The sequence below is a fragment of the Polypterus senegalus genome, chromosome 4 (genome assembly GCF_016835505.1).
Source record: "Polypterus senegalus isolate Bchr_013 chromosome 4, ASM1683550v1, whole genome shotgun sequence".
Taxonomy (NCBI): Eukaryota; Metazoa; Chordata; class Cladistia; order Polypteriformes; family Polypteridae; genus Polypterus; species Polypterus senegalus.
In genome coordinates this window covers 16,159,369-16,183,420 of record NC_053157.1, presented here as the reverse complement: position 1 = coordinate 16,183,420, position 24,052 = coordinate 16,159,369, and the positions used below count along the sequence as shown (strand labels likewise).

At 41.8% G+C, this 24,052-nt stretch overlaps 1 protein-coding gene across 2 annotated transcripts in view; it reads right to left on the bottom strand.

Moving 5' to 3' along the window:
• Positions 1–17,890, bottom strand: part of gucy1b1 (guanylate cyclase 1 soluble subunit beta 1) — a 60,318-nt gene extending 42,428 nt beyond the window's left edge. The window contains exons 1-6 of one of the 2 annotated variants that reach the window (XM_039750292.1): positions 17,756–17,890; positions 17,541–17,614; positions 12,251–12,351; positions 10,308–10,426; positions 5,403–5,600; positions 228–458 (exon numbers count right to left, since the gene is read on the bottom strand). In XM_039750292.1, the coding sequence (XP_039606226.1) occupies positions 228–458; positions 5,403–5,600; positions 10,308–10,426; positions 12,251–12,351; positions 17,541–17,614; positions 17,756–17,758 (726 nt within the window). In that variant the 5' untranslated portion in view covers positions 17,759–17,890. The remainder of the gene's footprint in view (positions 1–227; positions 459–5,402; positions 5,601–10,307; positions 10,427–12,250; positions 12,352–17,540; positions 17,615–17,755) is intronic. The other variant, XM_039750291.1, reaches the window with a different exon arrangement.
• Between the last annotated feature and the right edge of the window lie 6,162 nt (positions 17,891–24,052).

Below are 24,052 nucleotides of genomic sequence, written 5' to 3'. Positions count from 1 at the left end.
ATTTGAGGTACTTTTAAGTTTCAGACCTTCTATTGTGTTTGTTAAGGCTACTATACAACGAGAACAAAATGATATCTATATCTGAAACTACAGCACTCACACGTGTTTCACTGTAATAATAACTTCCACTTTGAATTGTGCCTGTCTCCCTTTATGATGAAAACTAAAGATTTACAAATGTAATTAAGGAAGGAAAAATGTGGATTACCATCACAGGAAGCCCTTACCTGAGGAAGCACTCGGTAGATGGCATTACCACACTGGGAGAGGGTCAAATCTCGATCAAACATGATGTGAAAAGGAAAAGCCTTACAGAAGGTGTGAGGGCTAATCCTTGTTTCCTGCATGCTGTTCTCCTCAAACCCATCCAGGTCTTCATAAAATGCCTCCTCTTCAGAGTCTTTCTCTTCAATTAAAAATTTGATATGGTCACATTCTTCACTTCTCTGCTCTATAACCTGAAACAACACCAGAGACAGCTAAAGAATGTAACATTTGGAGAAGCAAGTTATAACAGTACTTTATCTATTCATAAAATTCATATTTTGACATTGTGACGGCAGCCATTTTTGCACCAGTGCGCTCATCGCACATGAGCTGCTAGGTGGTGAAGTGGTGAGAGAAACAATTACATTCCAATTTTAACATTCCAGCTACACATTTCTTTCACTATTTTCAAATCAGAAACTTTGTTAAACAAAACCTTCCAGATTTTCCTCATCTTACACCCTCATCCACGCTGGAAAAAATATTGCTCAATCTCAAGGACTTAGACTCCCATCTATACAATATATAAAATCATTTTACAATCCCTCCCTTTCAAAGATCAAAGAGGGCACTGGGAAAAAAGATCTCTCAATTAATATATCAGAAAAGGAGTGGAAAGTAGCAATGCAGAGAATTCACTCGAGCTCCATATGCGCAAAGCATACAATTATACAACTCAAAATTATATATCGAGCACATCTGTCTTGACTAAAACTCTCCAAAATGTTTCCAGGGCATGATCCAACCTGCGAACGTTGCAACCAAGCCCCAGCCTCACTGGGTCACATGTTCTGGGCCTGCACCAAATTAACATTATTCTGGACAAAAATTTTTACTTACCTTTCAGACACCCTTGGACTCACAATCCCTCCTAACCCATTAACAGCTGTGTTTGGAGTTCTTCCAGAGGGGCTTAAAGTGGAGAAGGACAAACTGTGATTGCATTCACTACACTTTTGGCACGGAGACTCATTCTGATAAACTGGAAGAACACAAACTCTCCTCTTTTAAGTCAGTGGGAAACCGATGTGTTATATTATTTGAAGTTGGAAAAAATCAAATTCTCAGAGGATCCGTACAGACTTTTTTCAAAACATGGCAGGATCTAATCAGTAATATTTTAAAATAAGTTCATAAAGCACAGAGAATTTATTAATTTAGGTATGTTTACAAGCCTTAAATTTAACGCCGTTTGGCTTGCTCTCTCTCTCTCAGGGTGGGGATCGATCTGTTCTTAACTTAATTTTTCTTTTTGTAAAAACTTGATTGCTTTGTATGGATTGTAATAAAATTAATAAAAATAAAAAAAAAGAAACAGCCAATCAGAGACAGGGGATGAATATGGATCCAGAATGACTAGGCCACGGAGGGACAGGGGATGAATATGGATCCAGAATGACTAGGCCACGGAGGGAAATTTAACCTGAACATTGAGATACACCCCACTCTTTACGAAGGATGCTCAGAGATCTTTTATGACCACAGAGAGTTAGGACCTTAGTTTTATGTTTAATCAGAAGGACGGTGCCATTTTTTAGCACAGTCTCCCAGTCACTGCACTGAGGCCTTGGGAACCACACACAGACCACAGAGTAAGTGCCACCTGCTGGACTCATCAACACCTCTACCAGCAGCAAGCTAAGCTTTTCTTAGATGGTCTCCCATCTGAGTACTGGCCAGGCAGGCATCTTCTGAAGTGCATGTCTTAAGATCATCAATAAGTCATATAAAATTTAATAAAATTGTGGAACTGGTAAATTAATTGATTTTGAGTGATTTAAAGAGTCAACCTGCAGGTTCTGCCCAAAAGACAACACTCTGTAAAGGTGACAGCACCGGCTTGTTTACAAAATTATTAAACACTATAAACAAGTAAAGTAAGAAAAGAATTGACTTTTGCTGTTCTGGACTTTTTGAATATTGATTTAACATACAGTTGGGTGAAAATGTATATAGTATATCCCATGAAAAATTGTTGACTTTTTCAACATATTTCTACAGGCAAAAGGAAGATTTTCATGCAAACAGTGCCTACAGGTATACAAAATATACTTGAATAAAAGCACAATCCTTTATTCAACAAAAATAACAATAGATGTCATGGTCTGTTAGGGGGAAAAGTAAGTACACCCTTGGCCTCCTGTACCAGAAATGAACTCTTGTAGGCATTTTGCATAACTGTCTACCCATCTCTGATATGGGCATATCAATATACAATACAATACAATTTATTTTTGTATAGCACAAAAATCATACAAGAAGTGCCGCAATGGGCTTTAACGGGCCCTGCCTCTTGACAGCCCCCCAGCCTTGACTCTCTAAGAAGACAAGGAAAAACTCCCAAAAAAAAAATGGAAGAAACCTTGGGAAAGGCAGTTCAAGGAGAGACCCCTTCCCAGGTAGGCTGGGCATGCAGTGGGTGTCAAAAAGAAGGGGGTCAGTACAATACAATACAATATACAGAATAGAACACATCCTCAATACAGTATACAAATAAAAATTTTAGAAGTACGGAGTAGAATTTAACAGTAGATGATATCACATAATAATAGAGAGTTTGGACATGTCACTGTGGTTATTGTTTACATCCCTCCTCGCGCAGACGTGAAGATAACGGGTAACATCATCCAAGCTGCTGTTACTAAACTACAAACACAGCACCCCGAGGCACTTGTGCTAATCACTGGAGATTTTAACCAAGTGACGCTAGACAAAACATTAACTGCTTCTCCCAGTTATATGGATTGTAACACCCAGGGAAATAAAACTATTGACTATTGACCTACTGTATGCAAACGTTAAGGATGCACACAGCGCCACCCCGCTGCCTGCGCTTGGGAAAGCAGATCATAACCTGGTTCTGCTTCAGCCTCACTACAAACCAAGAGTGACCGCGCTACCTACAACCACACGCTCATTCAGGAAGTGGTCTCCTGAGGCAGAGCAGGCTCTGAGAGACTGCTTTGGAACTACAGACTGGGATATATTGCTGGGGTCACATAGTGAGAACATTGAAGAGGTTGTTGACTGCACAACTGATTACATTAACTTCTGTATGGACATTGTAGTTCCAGTAAGAACAGTACGCTGCTATGCTAACAACAAGCCATGGATTACAAGTGATATCAAAGGCCTTTTGAACCAGAAGAAAAGGGCTTTTAAAGGCAGTGATCAGCATGAGCTCAAGCGCGTGCAGAAGGAACTCCGAGTCCAGCTCAGGGCGGCAAAGGTGAAGTACAGGAGAAAGCTGGAGCAAAAGTTGCAGAATAACAACATGAAGGAAGTGTGGGATGGAATAAAGATCATCACTGGCTGCAGCTCAAAGCGGGGTGACACCATCGAGAGAGAAGTGGAGAGTGCAAACCAGATGAACAACTTCTTTAACAGGTTTGACCACCCTAACCCACTCTCACTTCAGAGTACTGCACCCTCCACCTATCCTTCTGCTGATACCAGCATAGGAGAGAGTTTTCCCCAACCCACAATTACAGTAGCCTAGGTAAGCAGAGAGCTAAGGAGACTTCGTGCCAGCAAAGCAGTGGGTCCAGAAGGAGTAACGCCACGACTGCTGAAGGCCTATGCATTGGAGCTGGGGAGTCCTCTACAGCTCAACTTTAACTTGAGCCTGGAACAGGGGAGAGTCCCAAAGCTTTGGAAAACATCTTGCATCACCCCAGTCCCAAAGGTATCACATCTTGGTGAGCTGAATGACTTCAGGCCTGTCGCCCTGACGTCACATGTGACATCAAGGAGCGGCTGCTGCTTCACCACCTGAGGCCACAGGTCCACCACACCCTCGACCCTCTGCATTGCGCATACCAGGAGAAGGTGGGAGTGGAGGATGCCATCATTTGTATGTTACATCGATCCTTCTCCCACTTGGACAGAGGCAGTAGTGCAGTAAGAATTATGCTTCTGGACTTCTCTAGCACCTTCAAGACCATCCAACCTCTGCTCCTTAGGGACAAAGTGACAGAGATGGGAGTAGATTCATACCTGGTGGCATGGATCGTGGAATATATTACAGACAGAACTCAGTATGTGTGTCTTGGGAACTGCAGGTCTGACATTGCGGTCAGCAACACAGGAGCGTCGCAGGGGACTGTACTTTCTCCGGTCCTGTTCAGCCAACATACATCAGACTTCTAATACAACTCGGAGTCCTGCCACATGCAAAAGTTTGCTGATGACACTGCTATTGTGGGCCGCATCAGGAGTGGGCAGGAGGAGGAGTATAGGAAGCTAATCAAGGACTTTGTTAAATGGTGCGACTCAAACCACTTACACCTGAACACCAGCAAAACCAAGCAGCTGGTGGTGGATTTTAGGAGGCCCAGGCCCCTCATGGACCCCATGATCATCAGAGGTGACTGTGTGCAGAGGGTACAGACCTATAAATACCTGGGAGTGCAGCTGGATGATAAACTGGATTGGACTGCCAATCCTGATGCTCTGTGCAAGAGAGGACAGAGCCGGCTATACTTTCTTAGAAGGCTGGCGTCCTTCAGTGTCTGCAATAAGATGCTGCAGATGTTCTATCAGACGGTTGTGGCGAGCGCCCTCTTCTACGCGGTGGTGTGCTGGGGAGGCAGCATAAAGAAGAAGGACACCTCACACCTGGACAAACTGGTGAGGAAGGCAGGCTCTATTGTAGGCACGGAGGTGGACAGTTTGACATCCGTGGCAGAGCGACGGGCGCTGAGCAGGCTCCTGTCAATCATGGAGAATCCACTGCATCCACTGAACAGGATCATCTCCTGACTGCTGTCACTGTCCTGCTCCACTGACAGACTAAGGAGATCATTCCTCCTCCACACTATGCGACTCTTCATTTCCACCCGGGGGGATAAACGTTAACACTACACAAGATTACAGACTGTTATACCTGCCTCACACTCTCTCCTTGCATTTTTTAACTTGCACTGCATTTTTATTTAATTAATATTGCTTTTATCCGTATGCTGCTGCTGAAGTATGTGAATTTCCCCTTGGGATTAATATAGTATCTATCTATCTATCTATCTATCTATCTATCTATCTATCTATCTATCATAATATGATTTGGATTTGATCCAATATCCTTGGGGTGCACTTACTTTTTCACAAGATTATAAGTACTCTGTTAAATAAGTTACCTTCATTTCTATTTCCGTGCCATGGATTTGTTGGGCAACTGTTTTGATGATGCCAATGACAATATCCTGCAGTCCATCTCTCTCAGAATAATAGTGTAAAATAAGGTTGTTCCCTTTTTCTGCATCCGTGCATCTGAAGGATGGAGCTCGCATCCCTGGGTATATTGTGGCCAGATGGTCATGAAGAGCATCTAAGTTCTAAAAAAGCAGAAGGAGATATTGCAAATTTTATCATTTCATGTCAAAAGTTTTAAAACATAGAAAATTCTAATTTCAGAGTACAATGAGACATTAAGCTGCTTAAACTTTGGCAAAAAGTGGAAAAATTGGGATTTTCTAGAACTTTCAACCATGTTAGAAATGTCATTCTTAACTGCCACTTCACCTGTCAAACCAGCAGCTCAAAGTTTTCTCTTCACAGTTAAAAATGACACTTGCTTACTTCGACCTGTCCTGTGACGCAAGCTGTTGACCCTCAAATGCTTGTTGTGGCTTTGGGTCGACCAGCCCTCTTCCTGTCAGAGTCTCTTCCAGTTTCCAAGTTCCTTCTGATGGTGTAGGAAACTGTACTTACTGATGCCCTGGATTTTTTTTTACAATTTCTCTATAGGAAAGACATACACTTTCACGAGTTATAACAGAGTGTCTGCCCCTCTGGTTTAATTACTAATATCTCGCCATTATGATATCAAAATACAGTGCAGTATTGTCCAAATTATGCTTCACAGGGTGTAGCAACACAGTTTGTTCCAACACTGCTTTTAAAGAGACAGATGGTGTGTAAGTAATCAACAATATTTGGGACACCTGTAGGAATTGCTTCCATCAACTTTCAAAGCTTACTTCACTTCCATTGCTGCAGAAAAGTGATAAGCTGTGTGACAGATAGGGGGCACTATCCCTCCCTTGAACCCTCAGACTATACGCCAAACACCAGGTAAAAGTCCAATAATTGACTTTATTTGAACTGCACAGTGTACAAAGCACCCTCCACTCCACAATGCTCATAAACACTATCAAATACACAATAAACCAAACCTCCACATTCCCAGACGCGTTGCCACCCTTCCACCCAGCCCAGCTTGACGTCTGGAATTTCCAATAGTCCTTTTATATTCCATGACCTGGAAGTGTTTTAAGCCCCCCACTCCATGTGATCTCCTGTCACTTCCGGGTCTGATAAAGTCTTCTTCTTAATCCCGGAAGTACATCATTCCTCTTGTCCATGTGACTCAGACATATTTCCAGGGCGTAGGGCAAATAGTCTTTGTTCCTCCCTGCAGTGTCCTCTAGCGGCCCCCATGGTATCCAGCAGGGCTGTGGATAAAAACTCCATTGTCCAGGATTCCCTGCTGGTCTTCGCGGCACCTCCATGCTGCAGGGAGGGCTTCATCTGGTGGCCTGGGGGTATTGGCCGGGATAAACGACCGGCCATATGCCACAGCTGTTAACTCATTATTTGTTCCCTAATAAAGGCCTGTTTATATAACTGTAAAACTGACATTATTTTTCAGTTTTTAGTAACCTAAACTTTTTTTTTTTAACTTCTGGCAGTTAATGCTTGCCTTTGTATCATTTCAGATTATTCAATGGACTTGAATTTCCACAGAAAATTTTCAACGAGAAAAATGGAGGTGTTCTAAAACTTTTGAATGATAGTCCTGGCAGGAACATCAAGCTGTTTGGGGATGGTGGTCTTCTAGCCATTGCCTTTAACATGCTTGTCTATCGTTTTTTTTTTTTTCTGATCTCCTCAGACGACTCTCTCCTTTGCTTTCTCTGGTCCATGTTCAATGTGGGACACACGATGATACCAAACAGAAGAGTTCTGACTTTTCTCCGTTTAAATTAGCTGAATGAGCGATTGCATGATGGGAGATATGAAATAAAAATTCAAAAGCACAGATTGCTTGAAAAATCACTCAATAATAATAATAATAATAATGATTCTTTGCATTTATATAGCGCTTTTCTAAATCCAGTTATTTCTTGGTGGTACCAACAAGTGTGTCTGTGCCATTTCAGAATTTCTTTGTAGAATAAGCAACACTCGATCTCTTGTCACACTTGCTTCACTTACAAATGGTCTGTAAGTAATCAACAAAAACTGGGACACCTATAGGAATTGCTTCCATCATCTTTCAAAGCTTACTTCACTTCAGTTGCTGCAAAAAAGCGATAAGCTGTTAACCCATTACTTGTTCACTAATAAAGGCCTGTTTATATACAGTAAATGTAATAATTACATTATTTTTCAGTTTTAAGTAACCTAAACTCTTTAAAAAAAAAAAACTGCTAACAGCTAATGCTTGCCTTTGTATCATTTCAGGTTATTCACTAGACTAAAATTTTAACAGAAATTTTTTAACTGGAAAAATGGGGATCTGCGGTGGGCTGGTGCCCTGCCTGGGGTTTTCTTCCTGCCTTGCGCCCTGTGTTGGCTGGGATTGGCTCCAGTAGACCCCCGTGACCCTGGAGTTAGGATATAGCGGGTTGGATAATGGATGGATGGATGGAAAATGGAGGTGTTCTAAAATTTTTGACTGATAGTCCTGGCAGGAACATCAAGCTGTTTGGAGATGGTGGTCTTCTAGCCTGTCTTTAACATGCTTGTCTATCATTTTCTTTCTGATCTCCTCAGACAACTTTCTCCTTTGCTTTCTCTAGTCCATGTTCAATGTGGGACACACGATGACATCAAACAGAAGGATTCCGACTTTTCTTTATTTAAATCAGCTAAATGACCAATTGCACGATGGGAGACATGAAATACAAATATAAAGAACACAGCTAGCTTGAATAATCACTCAAATACAGTTATTTCTGGGGATTCCAACAAATGTATCTGGGCCATTTCAGAATATCTTTGTAGAATAAGCAACACTTGATCTCTTATCTCACTTGCTTTACTTACAGATGGTCTGTAAGTAATCAACACAATTTGGAACACCTGCAGGAATTGCTTCCATCAACTTTTAAAGCTTACTTCAGTTCCATTGCTGCAGAAAAGCAATAAGCTGTTAACCCATTACTTGTTCACTAAAATGGCCTGTTTATATAACTGTAAAAATTACATTATTTTTCAGTTTTTAGTAGCCTAAACTTTTTTTTTTTAACTGCTGGCAGTTAATGCTTGCCTTTGTATTTTTCTCCGCATATTAATTTGGCAAAATTTTACACCGGATGCCCATTGAGCTTCCAGGGAAGAGGAAAAGAGGAAGGCTTAAGCAAAGGTTTATGGATGCAGTGAGAGAGGACATGCAGGTGATGGGTGTGACAGAACAAGATGCAGAGGACAGGAAGATATGGAAGAAGATGATCTGCTGTGGCGAACCCTAACGGGAGCAGTTGAAAGAAGAAGAAGTTAATGCTTGCCTCTTTATCACTTCAGGTTATTCATTGGACTTAAATTTCAATGGAAAGTAACACTGCAAAATAGTCACCGAAAAATCTTTAGTTTTAATTGAAAGAAAAAAATCTGCCATCTTGTTGAAATACTTTTAAGAACTTTTAGTGCATAGTATTTTTACTTTCTATCATATAGGGAAAATATTGTAATCGTCCAAAGATTTCATGTCGAAATTTTGATGAGGGGCAGCACGGTGGCTCAGTGGGTAGCGTTGCTGCCTCGCAGTTAGGGCATCTGGGTTCACTTCCCGGGTCCTCCCTGTGTGGAGTTTGCATGTTCTCCCCGTGTCTGTGTGGGTTTCCTCCTGGTGCTCCATTTTCCTCCCACAGTCCAAAGACTTGCAGGTTAGGTGCATTGACGATTCTAAATTCTCCCTAGTGTGTGCTTGGTATGTGGGTGTGTGTGTGTGCCCTGCGGTGGGCTGGCGCCCTGCCTGGGGTTTGTTTCCTGCCTTGCGCCCTGTCTTGGCTGGGATTGGCTCCAGCAGACCCCCGTGACCCTGTAGTTAGGATATAGAGGGTTGGATAATGGATGGGTGGAAAATGAGGGCGTTATTAAACACTTGACCAGTAGTGTGATTAAATAAACACATTGTAAAAATATCACATAGTCCAGAGTGCAGTTTATTATCCAAATAAAAAGGGGAGTGATGATCGCTGAGACTGTGCTTTCTGATTATCTGCTGTTATTCTCTTCCCTGACTTTTTTATCTCCTAGTCTTACTCTCAGATGTTTTACACACAATTCCTTTGTCTTGTTCACCAGGTACAACAGGGTGGCCTGTCGGCACACTGGTGGCGCATGCTGCCTTGCTGTAAGGAGACCAGTGTTTGCCTCCCAGGTTGCCCTTAAGTCCTGGGATTCACCTGATCATTCTCACAATGGACAACTTCCAGTGCTGCTATGTCTTTCTTGTAGCATGGTGACCGGAACTGCACACAACAATACTCCAGAGGTGGTCTCACTAGTACACGACATAGATTGAGCATAATATTCCTTAATTTATTAAGGACGGATTTAACGAATTAACCTAAAATTTTATTGGCCTTTTCATAGCTTCTGCACATTTCTTAGATGATGAAGATGTATCATGATGGTATAGTGGCAGCACTGCTGCCTCATAGTAAGGAGACCAGGACTTGCCTCCCTGGTGCTCTCTACATGGAGTCTGCATGTTCTCCCCGTGTCTGTGTGGGTTTCCTCAGGGTGCTGCGGCTTCCTCTCACAGTCCAAAGATATGCAGGTTAGGTGAATGGGTGACACTAAATTGGTCTGGGGGGTGTGTGTGTGGTGGCCCTGTGATGGATTGGCACCCTGTCCAGGGTTTGTTCCTGCCTTGTGCCCTATTCTAGTTGGGATGGGTGTGACCATATTCTCCCCATGGTCTGGATTAAATGGATTACAAAATGAAATGACATAAATGAAATAAGAATAAAAGCACTGTAAGCACATAACATGTATTGAACATTAAAGGCATTCCTTGATAATCTCTTTACCTGTAAAAATTCACGGACGTTTGATCCCAGAACACGCAGGATTGTGTCATAGCCAGACTCTTGGCAAAACTCAAAAAACATTTTCCCAAACATCTGTAGAATGTCACCAGCATTAATTTCTGTTGAAAGAAAAACATAAAATAGAGATGATCCAAATGACCCAGTGGTTTATATTTCAAAAGTGTTCCAGTAGTACACTCCCCTTGATTTTAAGCAGTATTATTCCATTCACTATGTCATCAATGGTCTCCGATATTCTGTTCTTAAAATGTTGTGGCCTACTAGCAGTAGACATGTGGACAAATTTGTTGGCACCCCTCCACAAAAAAACAAGAGCCCACAATTATGATATAACTTGAAACTGACAAAAGTAATTGGCACCCACCATTGCTAATGTTGTACTTAACAAAAATCAAACTTTGCTATTCAATAGAATATTTCAAATAGTAACAAAAATTAAAATGGCATGGACAAAAATGATGAGACTCTTAACCTCATATTTGGATGCCCAACCTTTAGAGTTTGCCATCACTGCACACAAGCGATTCCTGGAGCTCTCCATGAGACGTCTGCACCTGTCCACAGGTCTCTTAACCCACTTGTTCTGAACAAACTGATCCAGCTGTGTCAGCTTTGAACAGGGGTCTTCTCCAGACTGCATCTTTCAGTTCTTTCCATAAATGTTCCATAGATTTCAAATCAGGGCTCATAGAAGGCCACTTCAGAATAGTCCAATGTTTTGTTCTTAGCCATTCTTGGGTGCTTTTCACTGTGTGTTCTGGCTCATTATCTTGTTGGAGGACCCATGACTTTGACTGAGACAGAGCTTTCTGACACTGGATGGTACGTGCCATTCTAGAATGTCTTGATAGTCTTGAGATTTCATTGTTCACTGCACAGACTCAAGACACCCCGTGCCAGATGCAGCAAAGCAGCCCCAAAACATAAGAGATCCTCCTCCATGTTTCATAGTAGGTCTGGTGTTCTTTTCTTTAAAAGCTTCATTTTTTCATCTGTGGACACAGAGCTGATATGTTTTGCCAAAAAGCTCCAGTTTTGCCTCATCTGTCCAAAGGATGTTCTCCCAGGAGCATTGTGGCTTGTCAATATGCCTTTTAGCAAATTCCAGTCTGGTCTTTCAAAGTTTATCTTTCAACAGTGGAGTCCTCCTGGGTCTTCTTCTATTGAGCCCACTGTCACTAAAAAAGTGACAAATGCTGCAATGAGACACTGCTGGACCTTGATCTTGGAGTTCAGCTTGAATGTCTTTGGAAGTTGTCCTTGGCTTATTATATACCATTCTCACTGCCCATTCTGGGGTTGATTTTCCTCTTGAGGCCGCATCCAGGAAGGTTAGCTACAGTCCCATGAACCTTCAACTTATTAATAATATTTGCAACTGTTGTCACAGGAACATCAAGCTGCCTGGAGATGATGGTCTTCTAGCTGTTGTCATTTTCTTTCTGATCTCCTCAGACAGCTCTCTCCTTTGCTTTCACTCTGGTCCATGTTCAGTGTGGGACACACGATGACACCAACAGAGTTACGACATTTCTCCATTTAAATTGGCTGAATGACAGATTGCATGATTGGAGACATGAAATACAAATTCAAGAACACAGCTAACTTGAAAAATCACTCAAATCCAGTTGTTTCTGGGGCTCCCAATAAATGTTTTCAGGTCATTTTAGAATATCTTTGTATAATAAGCAATACTTGATCTCTTGTCACACTTGCTTTGCTTTACTCAATGACATATCAAAGGCATGTGGGTATAAAGGAGACACTTCCTTTTCATTTCATCACTTTTCAGGAGACATACAGCAGTTTTTGAATCCAATGAATTTGTCTGCATCTCTAGACATCAAATGCTATCATCTTCCTCACATCCCGTTGGCTCCTCCATTTTAATATTATGACCTTTATCACATCTTTATACTTACTGAGCACTTTACTTGCTGCAGCGACCAGGTCGTAGGTTTTGGCATCTTCATAAATGATTCGGACCAGAAACTGACCTTCCACATCCAGCTGGGCTTCCCTCCTGTCAACATATTTTATAGCAATTTACAAACTATTAACAAAACCAGGAAAGCACTTCAACAAATTGTATAAAGATCAGACTTGGCAAAGTGGCAAAGTGAGCAGAGGAATTGGCTCTGACATTTTGCACTGGGTTAGAACATCATCAGTTTATACTGCAGTTGGGGAACACCAGGGTGTTTATTACTGTTGTGTTGATGGAAGGAGTATTAATCAGTGCTTTGATCAATCGGACCATAACAGTACAGATAAAATACCTTGGTTTTTAAGACTCTTTAAAAGTTTGCATTTTATCAAAGCTAAAATGCCTCTGGTGCCAACCTCCTCTAAGCAAAGGTGACAAAAGCATAATTGTAAGTGCCAGGGTGATAAAATGAATACAATTCACACACACACCCCCAACTCTTATATGGCAGCTAATTGCAGAACCACCACACTGCTCTTCAGTTATCTAACTCTGCTTGCACAAAGCACTCTTGATCTACTCTGTAGATCGATAGACCCCATTCTCAGGCAATCATCTCATTTAAGAAAGGAAAGCTGCTTCTCACTCACCTACCCTACCTAAGCACTACTAATTGCCAATTTAGGAAGCGGTTTCCATTTTTACACTTCCCATGGTACCGCAGCCCATTAAACTAAACACAAAAGACATTATCAAATTATGGAACACAGAGACTTGCAAAGAAAAAAGGCAAAATGTTAAACTGAAATTGGAGTTTCATAAACTGTTAAGAAAGAAAGGGAAGGACAGGAATTGAAGGTTAGCACATTTGAAAGCGGCAGCACTGCTGCAGTAAATTATTTCATCGGAGGTCACGCACGGTGCAGTAAGCATCTTGCGGGAGGCAGGAACAATCTCTGGATGGGGCGCCAGCTCATCGCTACCACTGCGCCACTGTGTTCCCATGTTTAATACATGCTTTAGTTCCTATCATCATGAGAATGATACCAGGTATACATTTTAGTATTTAAATTCTGTAATATCATGAATATAATGTATTCTGTGTCCTGTCGGCATAAGAGAAAGCCCGTTTAAGAAGCATGTATTGATTCACACACAAAAAGCACTTAGAACACATACAATACAAAGCATTTAACTTTGTGCTACTTTAGTTATGATGGAATCTGAGAAACTCTACTAAATTTAGCATTGATTTTAAGTTTACTACATTCTACTTTAATGACAAAATAAAGTACGAGAATAAAGGGGACATTTCGACACTGTATTCGACTCTCAGACGGTGGGCTACGACTCGCCTTTTCTTGGAGACTTTGATATCTGACCACTTCTTTTTTATTTCGGGCTCTGCGTGACTTTCTAAACTTTAACTTTTCGAGTGTATCACTCAATCAACTTCCTTTTGTTGTTTATACCTCTGCTTAAGCCAACAAATAGTATGTTTTTCCTTGCCTCCACTTCACCTTCACTGAAATTCTTTTCTTCATGTGCTTTTGCAATTGTCTTTTACCAAACACTAAATGGGGAAAGTGATATTTATATTGATTTGCATATTAAAATATGCAAAATTCTGGGAGGAGTCGGGGTTGGATGGTAGGCACGAGCACATGCGTTACTTTTCACACTGACTGGGATTTATGTAGCTGAAGTGTGTGGAAGTTGGCTTACGCACAGTTTCATGCATCTGAATTGTTTTGTGCGTACGCACATTTCCACTTTCATCCGTACATCGTGTTTTATTGTGAATTCTATGCACAATGTTATAAACTAGGCCGCCTGGACTTTGATATCGCTATGGATACCCATAGGGAATATTGGGAAATGTAAGCCAACAGTGGACACTGAGGAAATTTACGAGTCCTACTTTAGTAGCGGAGTGGTGGCTCTGAGGCTAGGGATCTGCACTGACAATCGAAATGTTGCCGGTTCAAATCCTGTAAATGTCAAAAGGGACTCTGCTCTGTTGGGCCCTTGAGCAAGACCCTTAACCTGCAATTTCTCTGTCCTGGGTATGATGTTAATCTGCATCCATCCCTTGTTTCTGTGAAGACAATGGCTCCTAAACAGCAATAAAGTGCTCAAAGCAACCCATCAAAGGCTAAAAGGGAGCATAAAATGCTATCTCTTGATGAGAAAATTAAATTTTTTGATCTTTTGAAAAGTGGCATGTTGCTTGCTGAAATCATTATTCCGTAAACAATATAGTAAAATAGTTACATTGTACTTGGTACTAAAAGAAATCTAGAGATAACATAGGTATACGTAAATATTACATCATTTAATATGAGAGACTTGAGCATCTGCAGATTTTGGTATCTGTGTGGGGTCCTGGAACCAATCCCCCACGGATATGGAGGTCCGACTGTACAATTAAACAAAATGCTAGCCTAGTTTTGAACCAATAGATAAGGTCAGGTTAGGGAGCATGCACTGGTACCGCATCCACCACATGACGAAACAGCTTGGGATCCTGGTTGGCAAACCCCCCTAAGGCAAACACATGGTCCTGTCCAACCCTCCAGGAATGACCCTCTATCTGCCAGGTGTTACGTGGGTGTCCCCTTGGCCTGGTCCTGCCACACAGGTTCTCAACAATGAGGATCCTGTGAGCCGAATCACCCTCGGGAAATCAAGCCACATGGCTGTAGTGCCGTAACTGACGCTCGCTCACAATGTAGGTAATGTGCCTCATTTGGGACTCTATGAGCAACACAAAGTCGGACCAGCAGTACCTGAAGAGACACAGTACTCAAGGAGTCCAGTCTTCTTCTCAAGTCACTGCATAGCCTCCGTCTCTCACAACCATACAGCAAGATAGGAAACACCAGAACTCTGAAGACTTGTACCTTCGTCCTTTTGCGGAGATATCAGGATCACCACACACCCCTTTCCAGTCACCTCATGACCCCTCATGCTCTCCCAATTTGTCTACTGACTTCATAGGAAGAGTCACCAGAGACATGAATGTCACTGCCAAGGTAACTAAACCTCTCGACGAGGTCGACACTCTCTCTGCAGACAGACACACTGCTGATGGCCGTGCCCAAGAGGTCATTAAAGGCCTGTTTGTTGTTTTTTATCAAGACACTCGCAACCCCAGACACTCAGACTCCTCGCTCAGTCTCTCGATCCCGATCAGAGCCTCCATTGACTCCGCAAATAACACAGCATCGTCAGCAAAGTCAAAATCAGTGAGTCTCTCTATACCAACAGATACCCTACAACAACTGGACCCCACAACCTTGCCCAACACCCAGTCCATGCAAGCATTGAACAGAGTAGGAGCAAAAACACACCGCTGACGAACCCCAGAACCAAGTGGGTAAAACATAGAGGTTCTGCCTCCATATAAGAAACAGGAAATTTGACAAACAAGAGGAGGCCATCTAGTCTATCAGGTCCGATTGTTTAGCTAATAGCTAAGCTGCCCCAACATGCTTAAACAATGGGTACAAAAGCAAATCACAAAAGGACCCTCTGAGTAGAAAGCAGGATGTCGCCTAAATCCATATTACACACACCTCAGAACAGGTAATCCACCTGAAGCTAAACATATTTGGACCCGGCATGTACTTGGATGGGAAGACCATCTGGGAAAAACTTGGGTTTGCTGTTGGAAGAGGTGTTGGTTTAAGCCAGCAGGGGGCGTTTATCTTGTGGTATGTTAGTGGATCCCACTGCCCGAGTGCAGTGACAAGGACACTCTGATGTAAAAATTGGCTCCATCCTTCAGATGAGACTTAAAACTGAGGTTCTGACTCTGCGTGGTCATAAAAATATTCAAGGGCATTTTTCATAGAAAAGAGTAGGGTGTTTCCCGATGTTCACCACAGCCTGGTCATTGTGGCCCCCCTAATCATCCCCTGTCCCTAACTGGGTAACTATTTCTCCCACCACCTAATAACTTGTGTGTGTTGAAAGTACTGGTGCAAAAATGGCTGCCATTGCATCATCCAGATGGATGCTGCATATTAGTGGTGGTTCAAGTGGCTCCCCACTCATTATGTAAAACACTTTGAGTAGTGAGAAAAGCGCTATATAAATGTAAAGTCTTCTTCTTCTTAAAGGAATACATTTATCTCATATGTGACATTTTCCAGTGCATGTTCCCCAACCTGACCTGACCTGACCTGTATCTAGGACTGAAGCCATTTAACACTTGTGTTGTGGGAATCAAACAAACTACCAAGACATGGAGTTGAAGCAGTACCCCTTACATCCTTTAAGATGTATCTGCACTCTTAAACATTCTGGTTCAATGGCACTTAATGGTTTTTTATTGGGTTGCGTGGTTCCTCATAGCCCTATTGCTTAACAAAGCACCATTTAATTCTCCGATGGCTTCTTACAAATGAAGTTGGTACTTTGTGCCTGGAAAAACTTCCTAATGTGTAGAAAAATCCAGAAATCATTAATGTATAGTATGGCTACCTAGCAGGACACTAAAGGATTAAGAAAAACTGGATTTAGCCTGTGTTACCTATATATGCAGCAAAAGTCATTTTAAAATCAGAACCCGTTCATATTTCACAAATCTGTTATGATCTGTTGGTTATTTACTGAATGGAGACTGTTGTGGCTTCAAATAAATAAAGGTTCGCTCTGAAGAGCCACCCTGGCACCTTCACTTCACTGCACTTTAATAGTGCAGCTTCACTGCACTTTAATAGTGCAGATGAGATATTGGGGCAGCTTAGCTATTAGCTAAAGAAACGGACTGAATGGTCTCCTCTTGTTTACAGTATCTAATTTCTTATATTCTTACACTAATTTGCTCCAGTGATTCATTATTACTCTCATGAATCAAAAATGTCTGTTGAACTGGCTTCCGCCTTTTAAGGAGTGGAATCGTATCCAGTATTGGTTCCTGCCTTGTATCTAGTGCGGCTCGGATGCCTTCTGTCTCCTCAAAATGGTGCAATGTACACGAAATAAAATTGCGCACGGACTAATTACAACCAGCGGATCACGGAGACCTTTAGCCTAGTTATTCCCTATGTTGCTTTAATAAGAAGCCCCGCTGAACGACTACTGCTATTACTGAAATCTCCTCACAAGCTGTCAGTACAAGCCGGCGCTGCCCCATGTCTTGTCGTTTCAGTCCTCCAAAGCTGCGGTTTGAGACGCGCATTGCGTGCCTACAGTCAGGTTTGGCGGCATTTGTTTTGCCGAAATCAGTTCTGTTAAAAGTGTAAAGAGGGCATCGTTTGTTTTGTTTTTTTACTCACTTGATGTCTTCCCACACCTCAGGTCCATAATTTCGTAACACGAGGAGTTCAAGTGCGTGATTCACAAAGCCATACTGAAACGAAAAAATAAATAAATAAAGACATGTATAAATAAGATAAGAATACACGCATACACACTCGCTGAAATTTGCTTGCCTATCATGCACCTGACTATACACATATACAAAACAGTTCAGTGTTTGAGCATAACGTACCATCTTCGTTTGAAGCTGATCCTTAATTTCACTCGCAGTTACCTAAAACACCAGACCCCCCGATTTGAGGACAGTATTCACCGCCCCAGCTATGTGAAGCATCATTCTCTTTACCCAAGGTTGCCTTTTTGATTGCAAACTCTTCAGGACCAATACACGATCGCAGATCCGTCAACACGGTCGTCAGTCATCCAATAGGAACAAGGCAGGCGGGCACACTGTCTGCCTCTTCAGTAACCCGTTAATTTGTAATTGCGCTTTTCAAGCGAGGCTCAACTTTATTTATGTATGTATGTATGTATGTATGTATTTATTTATTTATTTTGCTTTCTAGGATTCACGAATTAATTCTTTCACGCTAATTGTGTGTTCGATGCTCGTCTTAAAAAAAATATTATGCAACGTTGTAGCGTCTATGATTTGTCACAAGGCGGCGCCGCGATCTCGTTCGTGTATTTGCTCCGCGTGTTATATATTAAGCTGCATGCTTGAATTCACAAGTCTCAGGCAAGATTTCTGCGATGACGTTTATAGCGCTTCCAAACAACCGTGAAAAAAAAACAGCTATGCAAATTGACGTCTTTTAATGATTAATGTATGTACTGTTTAAAACAATGACAAAAATAGCATAGAGTAATAATAATTCGGCATTGTTTTGCTATCTATCTATCTATCTATCTATCTATCTATCTATCTATCTATCTGGAGTTTGAACCTTAATAAACTGGTAGTGCCAATTAAAGGACAGCTTCTTTTCAATTTATTATCTCAAAGTAGTCTTCAGCAAACTCACAATAAGTGGGACAGGGCCGATGACCTCTACTTCAATGTTGCTCTAAAGGGAATACAAAGGTGATTTTTTTTTTACATTTCTCTCATGTTAGAAATGATAGATGAATATTAAAGAGAGTTAGCCAAATGCAGTATACAGCATAGGGCAAGGTTAAAGAAAAACTTCTTGTCTTCATGCTGAAAATATGTACACAGTTAATAATAAACTGTAGAAAACAGCGATTTTCACTCTGACAGATAATTGGATTGGAAAATTACTGAGCAGTTGGTGATGTTTGGCAAGGTCTATTGTGTTGGCTCTTTTTTAAGTTAGTTTGATAATGAAGACATAAGCCATTATTACAGGTCTGTGCGGTGAAAGGCACTGTTTAAAACTGATTGCTAAAATCCACCTCTGTGTTTTCTTTGTAGTTTTATGTATTTGTTTCTCTCAGCACATGACAGAAAGAATTGTAGAAATCCGAAACTGTAGAAAAGATGCAAACTGCCTTTTTAGCAGCATTGCTCTTTAAATTCTTCCTGACCCCACAGTACTATCTGTGCTACCCGTCTGAGATGGGCCGAAGTCTAGATAATCGTCCCAGACCTCAGCATAGTCAGTGTTAACCTTTGCAGTGCATCATCTATTGGAATGTATTTTGTAATGCATGTAGTAATAAACTACAATATGTTGCATTTGTCATTCCAGCGGATGGCATGTCATACACATTGGTGTCATACCAAATGACATATCACAGAGACACTTTCATTAAGGAGGATGCGTTTCCTCAATTGTACACTTCCATTGATTTCAGGTCTTGTTTTGAGGAACTTGCCTTTGGACAGGACAGCTTAAATTTGAGACTTGGCTGTATCCTTTTCTTATATTCATATTCTCTTTGGAGTGTTTATGAAGTGCTTTGAGCTCTTTGAAAAAAATGTATTATTGTTGTCCAGGACATTGGAGCAGTTGTTAGTACTTCTGCCTCAGTGGTCCAGGATCCTGGCTTTGAATTCAGTAACCTGGTTAATTTGGTGTGTGGAGTCTGCTTGCATGTTCTCCTGGTGTCTGTGTGGCTTTTTCTTAAGGTACACAAGATTTCTCTCCCATGCACAGATGGCAACCAAGTGCAGGATTCAAATTCAGGATGCTGGGTCTGTAAAGCATCAGTGCCAACCCCTGCTGTATTGGAAATGGGGACGTATGGCATAAAGAAATTATATCTGCAACAGCATTAAACAGTTCTTTAAGTTCAAGAAAGAAATGATTCCTTTTATCAAATGAGATCGGCTTTCCTTTAGGAAAAGATGGTCTCTTTTCTTCTTACAGAAGACAGCTTTTGAACGTCTTCCACCGCTCATCCAAATGGGTGTTCGTCCAGTTTTATGTCTTCATAGATCATTAGAATTAATTTAAGAGTTTCTATAACATGTGTAACATCATCATGAATGCTAATGTTATGGTGAATCTTTGGGGGCTAATTTCAGAAAAGTATGTTTATGTTATATAGTGCCCTCTATAATGTCTGGGACAAATACACATTTTTCTTTGCTTTACCACCTGGTGCCACAGTTTAAAATTGCAAACCAAACAATTCAGATGTGAATAAAGTGCACATTGCAGATTTTTATTTAAGGAGAATTGCACACGTTTCGGTCACACCATGTAGAAATGACAACACTTTGTCTACCTGGTCCCCCCCATTTCAGGGTACCATAATTTTAGGGACAATTGGTTTGTGATTCCTCAGGTGGGTTTCATTGCTTCCTAAGATACCTCGGCTTGCTTCTACCCTTTGGATTCTGTGTTTCGCATACTTACAACTGCAAACCTACTTCTGCCCACGCCAGTATTTGTCATATCCATCCATCATCCAACCCACTATATCTTAACTACAAGGTCACGGGGTCTGTAAGAGCCATTCCCAGGCAACACAGGGTGCAAGGCAGGAAACAAACCCCGGGCAGGGCGCCAGCCTACCACAGGGCGCACACACCAAGGACAATTTAGAATCGCCAATGCACCTAACCTGCATGTCTTTGGCCTGTGGGAGGAAACCAGAGCACCTGGAGGAAACCCACACAGACATGGGGAGAACATGCAAACTCCACACAGGGAGGACCCAGGAAGCGAACTCGGGTCTCCTAACTGTGAGACAGCAGCACTACCATGCCCTATTTGTCATATCAGCACACATTATAATAATCCATCCATCCATTCTCCAACCCGCTGAATCCAAACACAGGGTCACGGGGGTCTGCTGGAGCCAATCCCAGCCAACACAGGGCACAAGGCAGGAACCAATCCCGGGCAAGGTGCCAACCCACTACAGGACACACACAAACACACCAAGCACACATTAGGGCCAATTTAGAATCGCCAATTCACCTAACCTGCATGTCTTTGGACTGTGGGAGGAAACCGGAGCACCAGGAGGAAACCCACGCAGATAAGGGGAGAACATGCAAACTCCACGCAGGGAGGACGCGGGAAGCAAACCTGGGTCTCCTAACTGCGAGGCAGCAGCGCCACCATGCCACCCCATTATAATAATAGCTCCATTTTATTACTTTTTAACAGTGTGAGTCGCTATTTAGCTGGTTTGGCTGCATTTCCCCACTTGATTGAGGGTGTCGTAACTTTCTCCGAAATGTCGCATACACATGGGTCAGCTTTGTCGTAAATATAGGCCAGCTTTCTCATCAAGGTTTCTTTATAAATCTCGTCTTTTTGTGTATACACAAGTTTTATAAATGAAGCCCCTATTGACTGTAAGAATGTCGGTGTGACTCACTCACCCCTCCATATCTGCACCCCTCGGCTATCACTGAAAAAGGTATAACATTGATGTTGTTCATTCAACGTAAATGTTCTCTTTCAAACAACTTAAGAGTAGTCATTTAGTGTTGTAGCTTGAAATATTTGGTTTCAGATCTCAATCAAAGTAAAAAAAAAAAAATGTTTGTACCAAAGTAAGTTATGGTGGAGGGAATAAACATAAAAATCCTGTTTCAGTTAACCTAATATTTTAGGTGGGTGGCACGGTGGCACAGTGGGTAGCACTGCTGCCTCGCAGTTTGGAGACCTGGGTTTGCTTCCCAGGTCCATCAGTCCACATTACCTCAGACAATTAAAGTTCTGCTGTACTGAATTTGTTTGGAGATCAGAAAAAAATGAAGTGTTGTGAATAATAAAAAATAGAGGAAATCAAGAACTGGGCAAATACTTTTTTTGGCACTATACATAATGCAAAAGCAGGGCCTCACCTGGAGTACTGTGTTCGGTTTTGATCTTCAGGCTACAGAAAAGACATAGCAGCACTAGAGAAAGTCCAGAGAAGAGCAATCAGATTGATTCAAGATTGAGAAGTGTGAGCTCTGGGGAGAGATGGAAGAAGTTGAACATTTTCAGTTTAAGCAAATGGAGATCTATGATTTGAAATGTTTCTGCAGCCAGATGCCACATGAAGAGGTCCTCCACCTGAAGCTAAGCACGTTTAGGCCCACTCAATACTTTGATGGGAGACCAACCAAGAAAAGCGTGGGTTGCTGCTGGAAGGGAGGAGGTGTTGGCGAAGCCGGCAAGGTGGGTAACCCTGTGGTCTGTGTGTGGATCCCAATGCCCCAGTTGCTTGGTTGTCCCTTCCATGAAAACCCTAAATACAAAGAGGACTGTTTGACTTATGTTAGGTAGATTGCCCAGAGGGGACTGGGCGGTCTCTTGGTCTGGAACCCCTACAGATTTTATTTTTTTCTCCAGCCTTTGGAGTTTTTTGTTTTTTCTGTCCACCCTGGCCATCGGACCTTACTCTTATTCTATGGTAATTAATGTTGACTTATGTTTATCTTTTATTGTGTCTTCTATTTCTCTATTCATTTTGTAAAGCACTTTGAGCTACATTTTTTTGTATGAATATGTGCTATATAAATAAATGTTGATTGATTGATGTTGAGTTGCAGTGATGGGAACACTGTGCTGTGTCAAATGGTGCCATCCATCGAATGAGATGTAAAATCAAGGTCTTGACTCTCTGTGGTCATAAAAGACCCCTGGGCATCCTTTGTAAAGAGCAGGGTATATGCCAACATACTGGCTAAATTGCCCACCATGGCCTAGTTATTCCCTGTCTTTAATTGGCTAGCAGTCTTTCACTCCTTCACCATCTAATAGCTCATGTGTTGTGAGTGTACTTCTTCAAAAATGGCTGCCATCGCATGATCCAGGTGGGTGCTGCACATTAGTGGTGGTTGAAGTGGTTCCAATCTGATTATGTAAAGTGCCTTTATAGAAAATAAAATGAGTTTATTCATGTATTAGCATAAATAAATATAGGAAAATATGTAAGCTTTAACCTTAGTGCAAATATTAATGCAAGTTATGCTTGCTAAACAAATGGTTAAATAAAGGCCCATGCCATATTTCTTCTTTAATTGCAGCTTAGCTCTAGCTGCTAATAAAACCTAGCGAGAGGACCCAGGAAGGGAGAACGATGAGATAACGACAGCTCAAGGATGGAAGAAGGGAAAACACCTGTTGGCTCTCAGCCGACCTAAAATAAGCGAAGCAGATTTTTCTTTACAGAAAAATAAGAAAATAAGAAAAATTGGTAGTTCTAATAAAAGTTAGGCCAGCTGCAGAGAAAGGAGTCAGGGGAAGCAGTAAATAGGCTGCTTCTAGCGAGGTCAGAATAATAAGAAATGATAATAAGAAATATAAACTGTGAGTTTTGAACTGGTCAGGGCTCAGCCTGATTTGGCTGAATTGGGTTGAGTCCATGCTATTGTTTATTGCCCATCCTCTTGACTCCTGAGAGCCTTCATTCCGGGTGAAAACCTTTGGTGTGTCCTTGCGCCAACGATTTTCTCTTCGTCACCTTGAGTAATGAGAAAAGCGCTAAATAAATGCAAAGAACTATAAATATTTTCAATTATGAAAGGAATTATTACAGTGTTACTTTAAAATAAATTCTACAACAAGAGCACAGGAACACAGCTCAAATATTTTTAATGGTAAATTTTGCACGAATGTTAGAAGGTTTCTTCTTAATGCAAAGAACCATAGACACATGGAATAAATTACCAAGTGGATAGCAGGACTTTAGGGACCTTCAGATCGCAACTTGATGTTGAAGTGTTCATAATTATGAAGTGAATTCGTAGGTGGATTTCAGCAGAGCCTCTGTTGCACTGTGGTGTCTGAAGGAATATCTGTAATGGCAGAGGTGACCTGGAAGTGCTTACTGGAAAGCAGAAGTGGAGGTGATAATACTTATGGGAATCACCTGATAAGGGCATTGTGACGATGGCCATGGCCAATATCTGGCCGGGACGCCAATTGGATGGAACGACCGGCGGAGGGAACTCCTACGAGGCCCTGGGATGCTAGAGGGCAGCCCACCCGGGTGACTTGGCACCATGGGTTGTTGCAGCGCAGACTGGGAGTGAGAGTTTGATGTAGCCCTGTTGGTTTCCATGGGGGCAGCCAGGGGGAGCTGCAGAGTCTGGTAGTGGATTTCCATCACACCT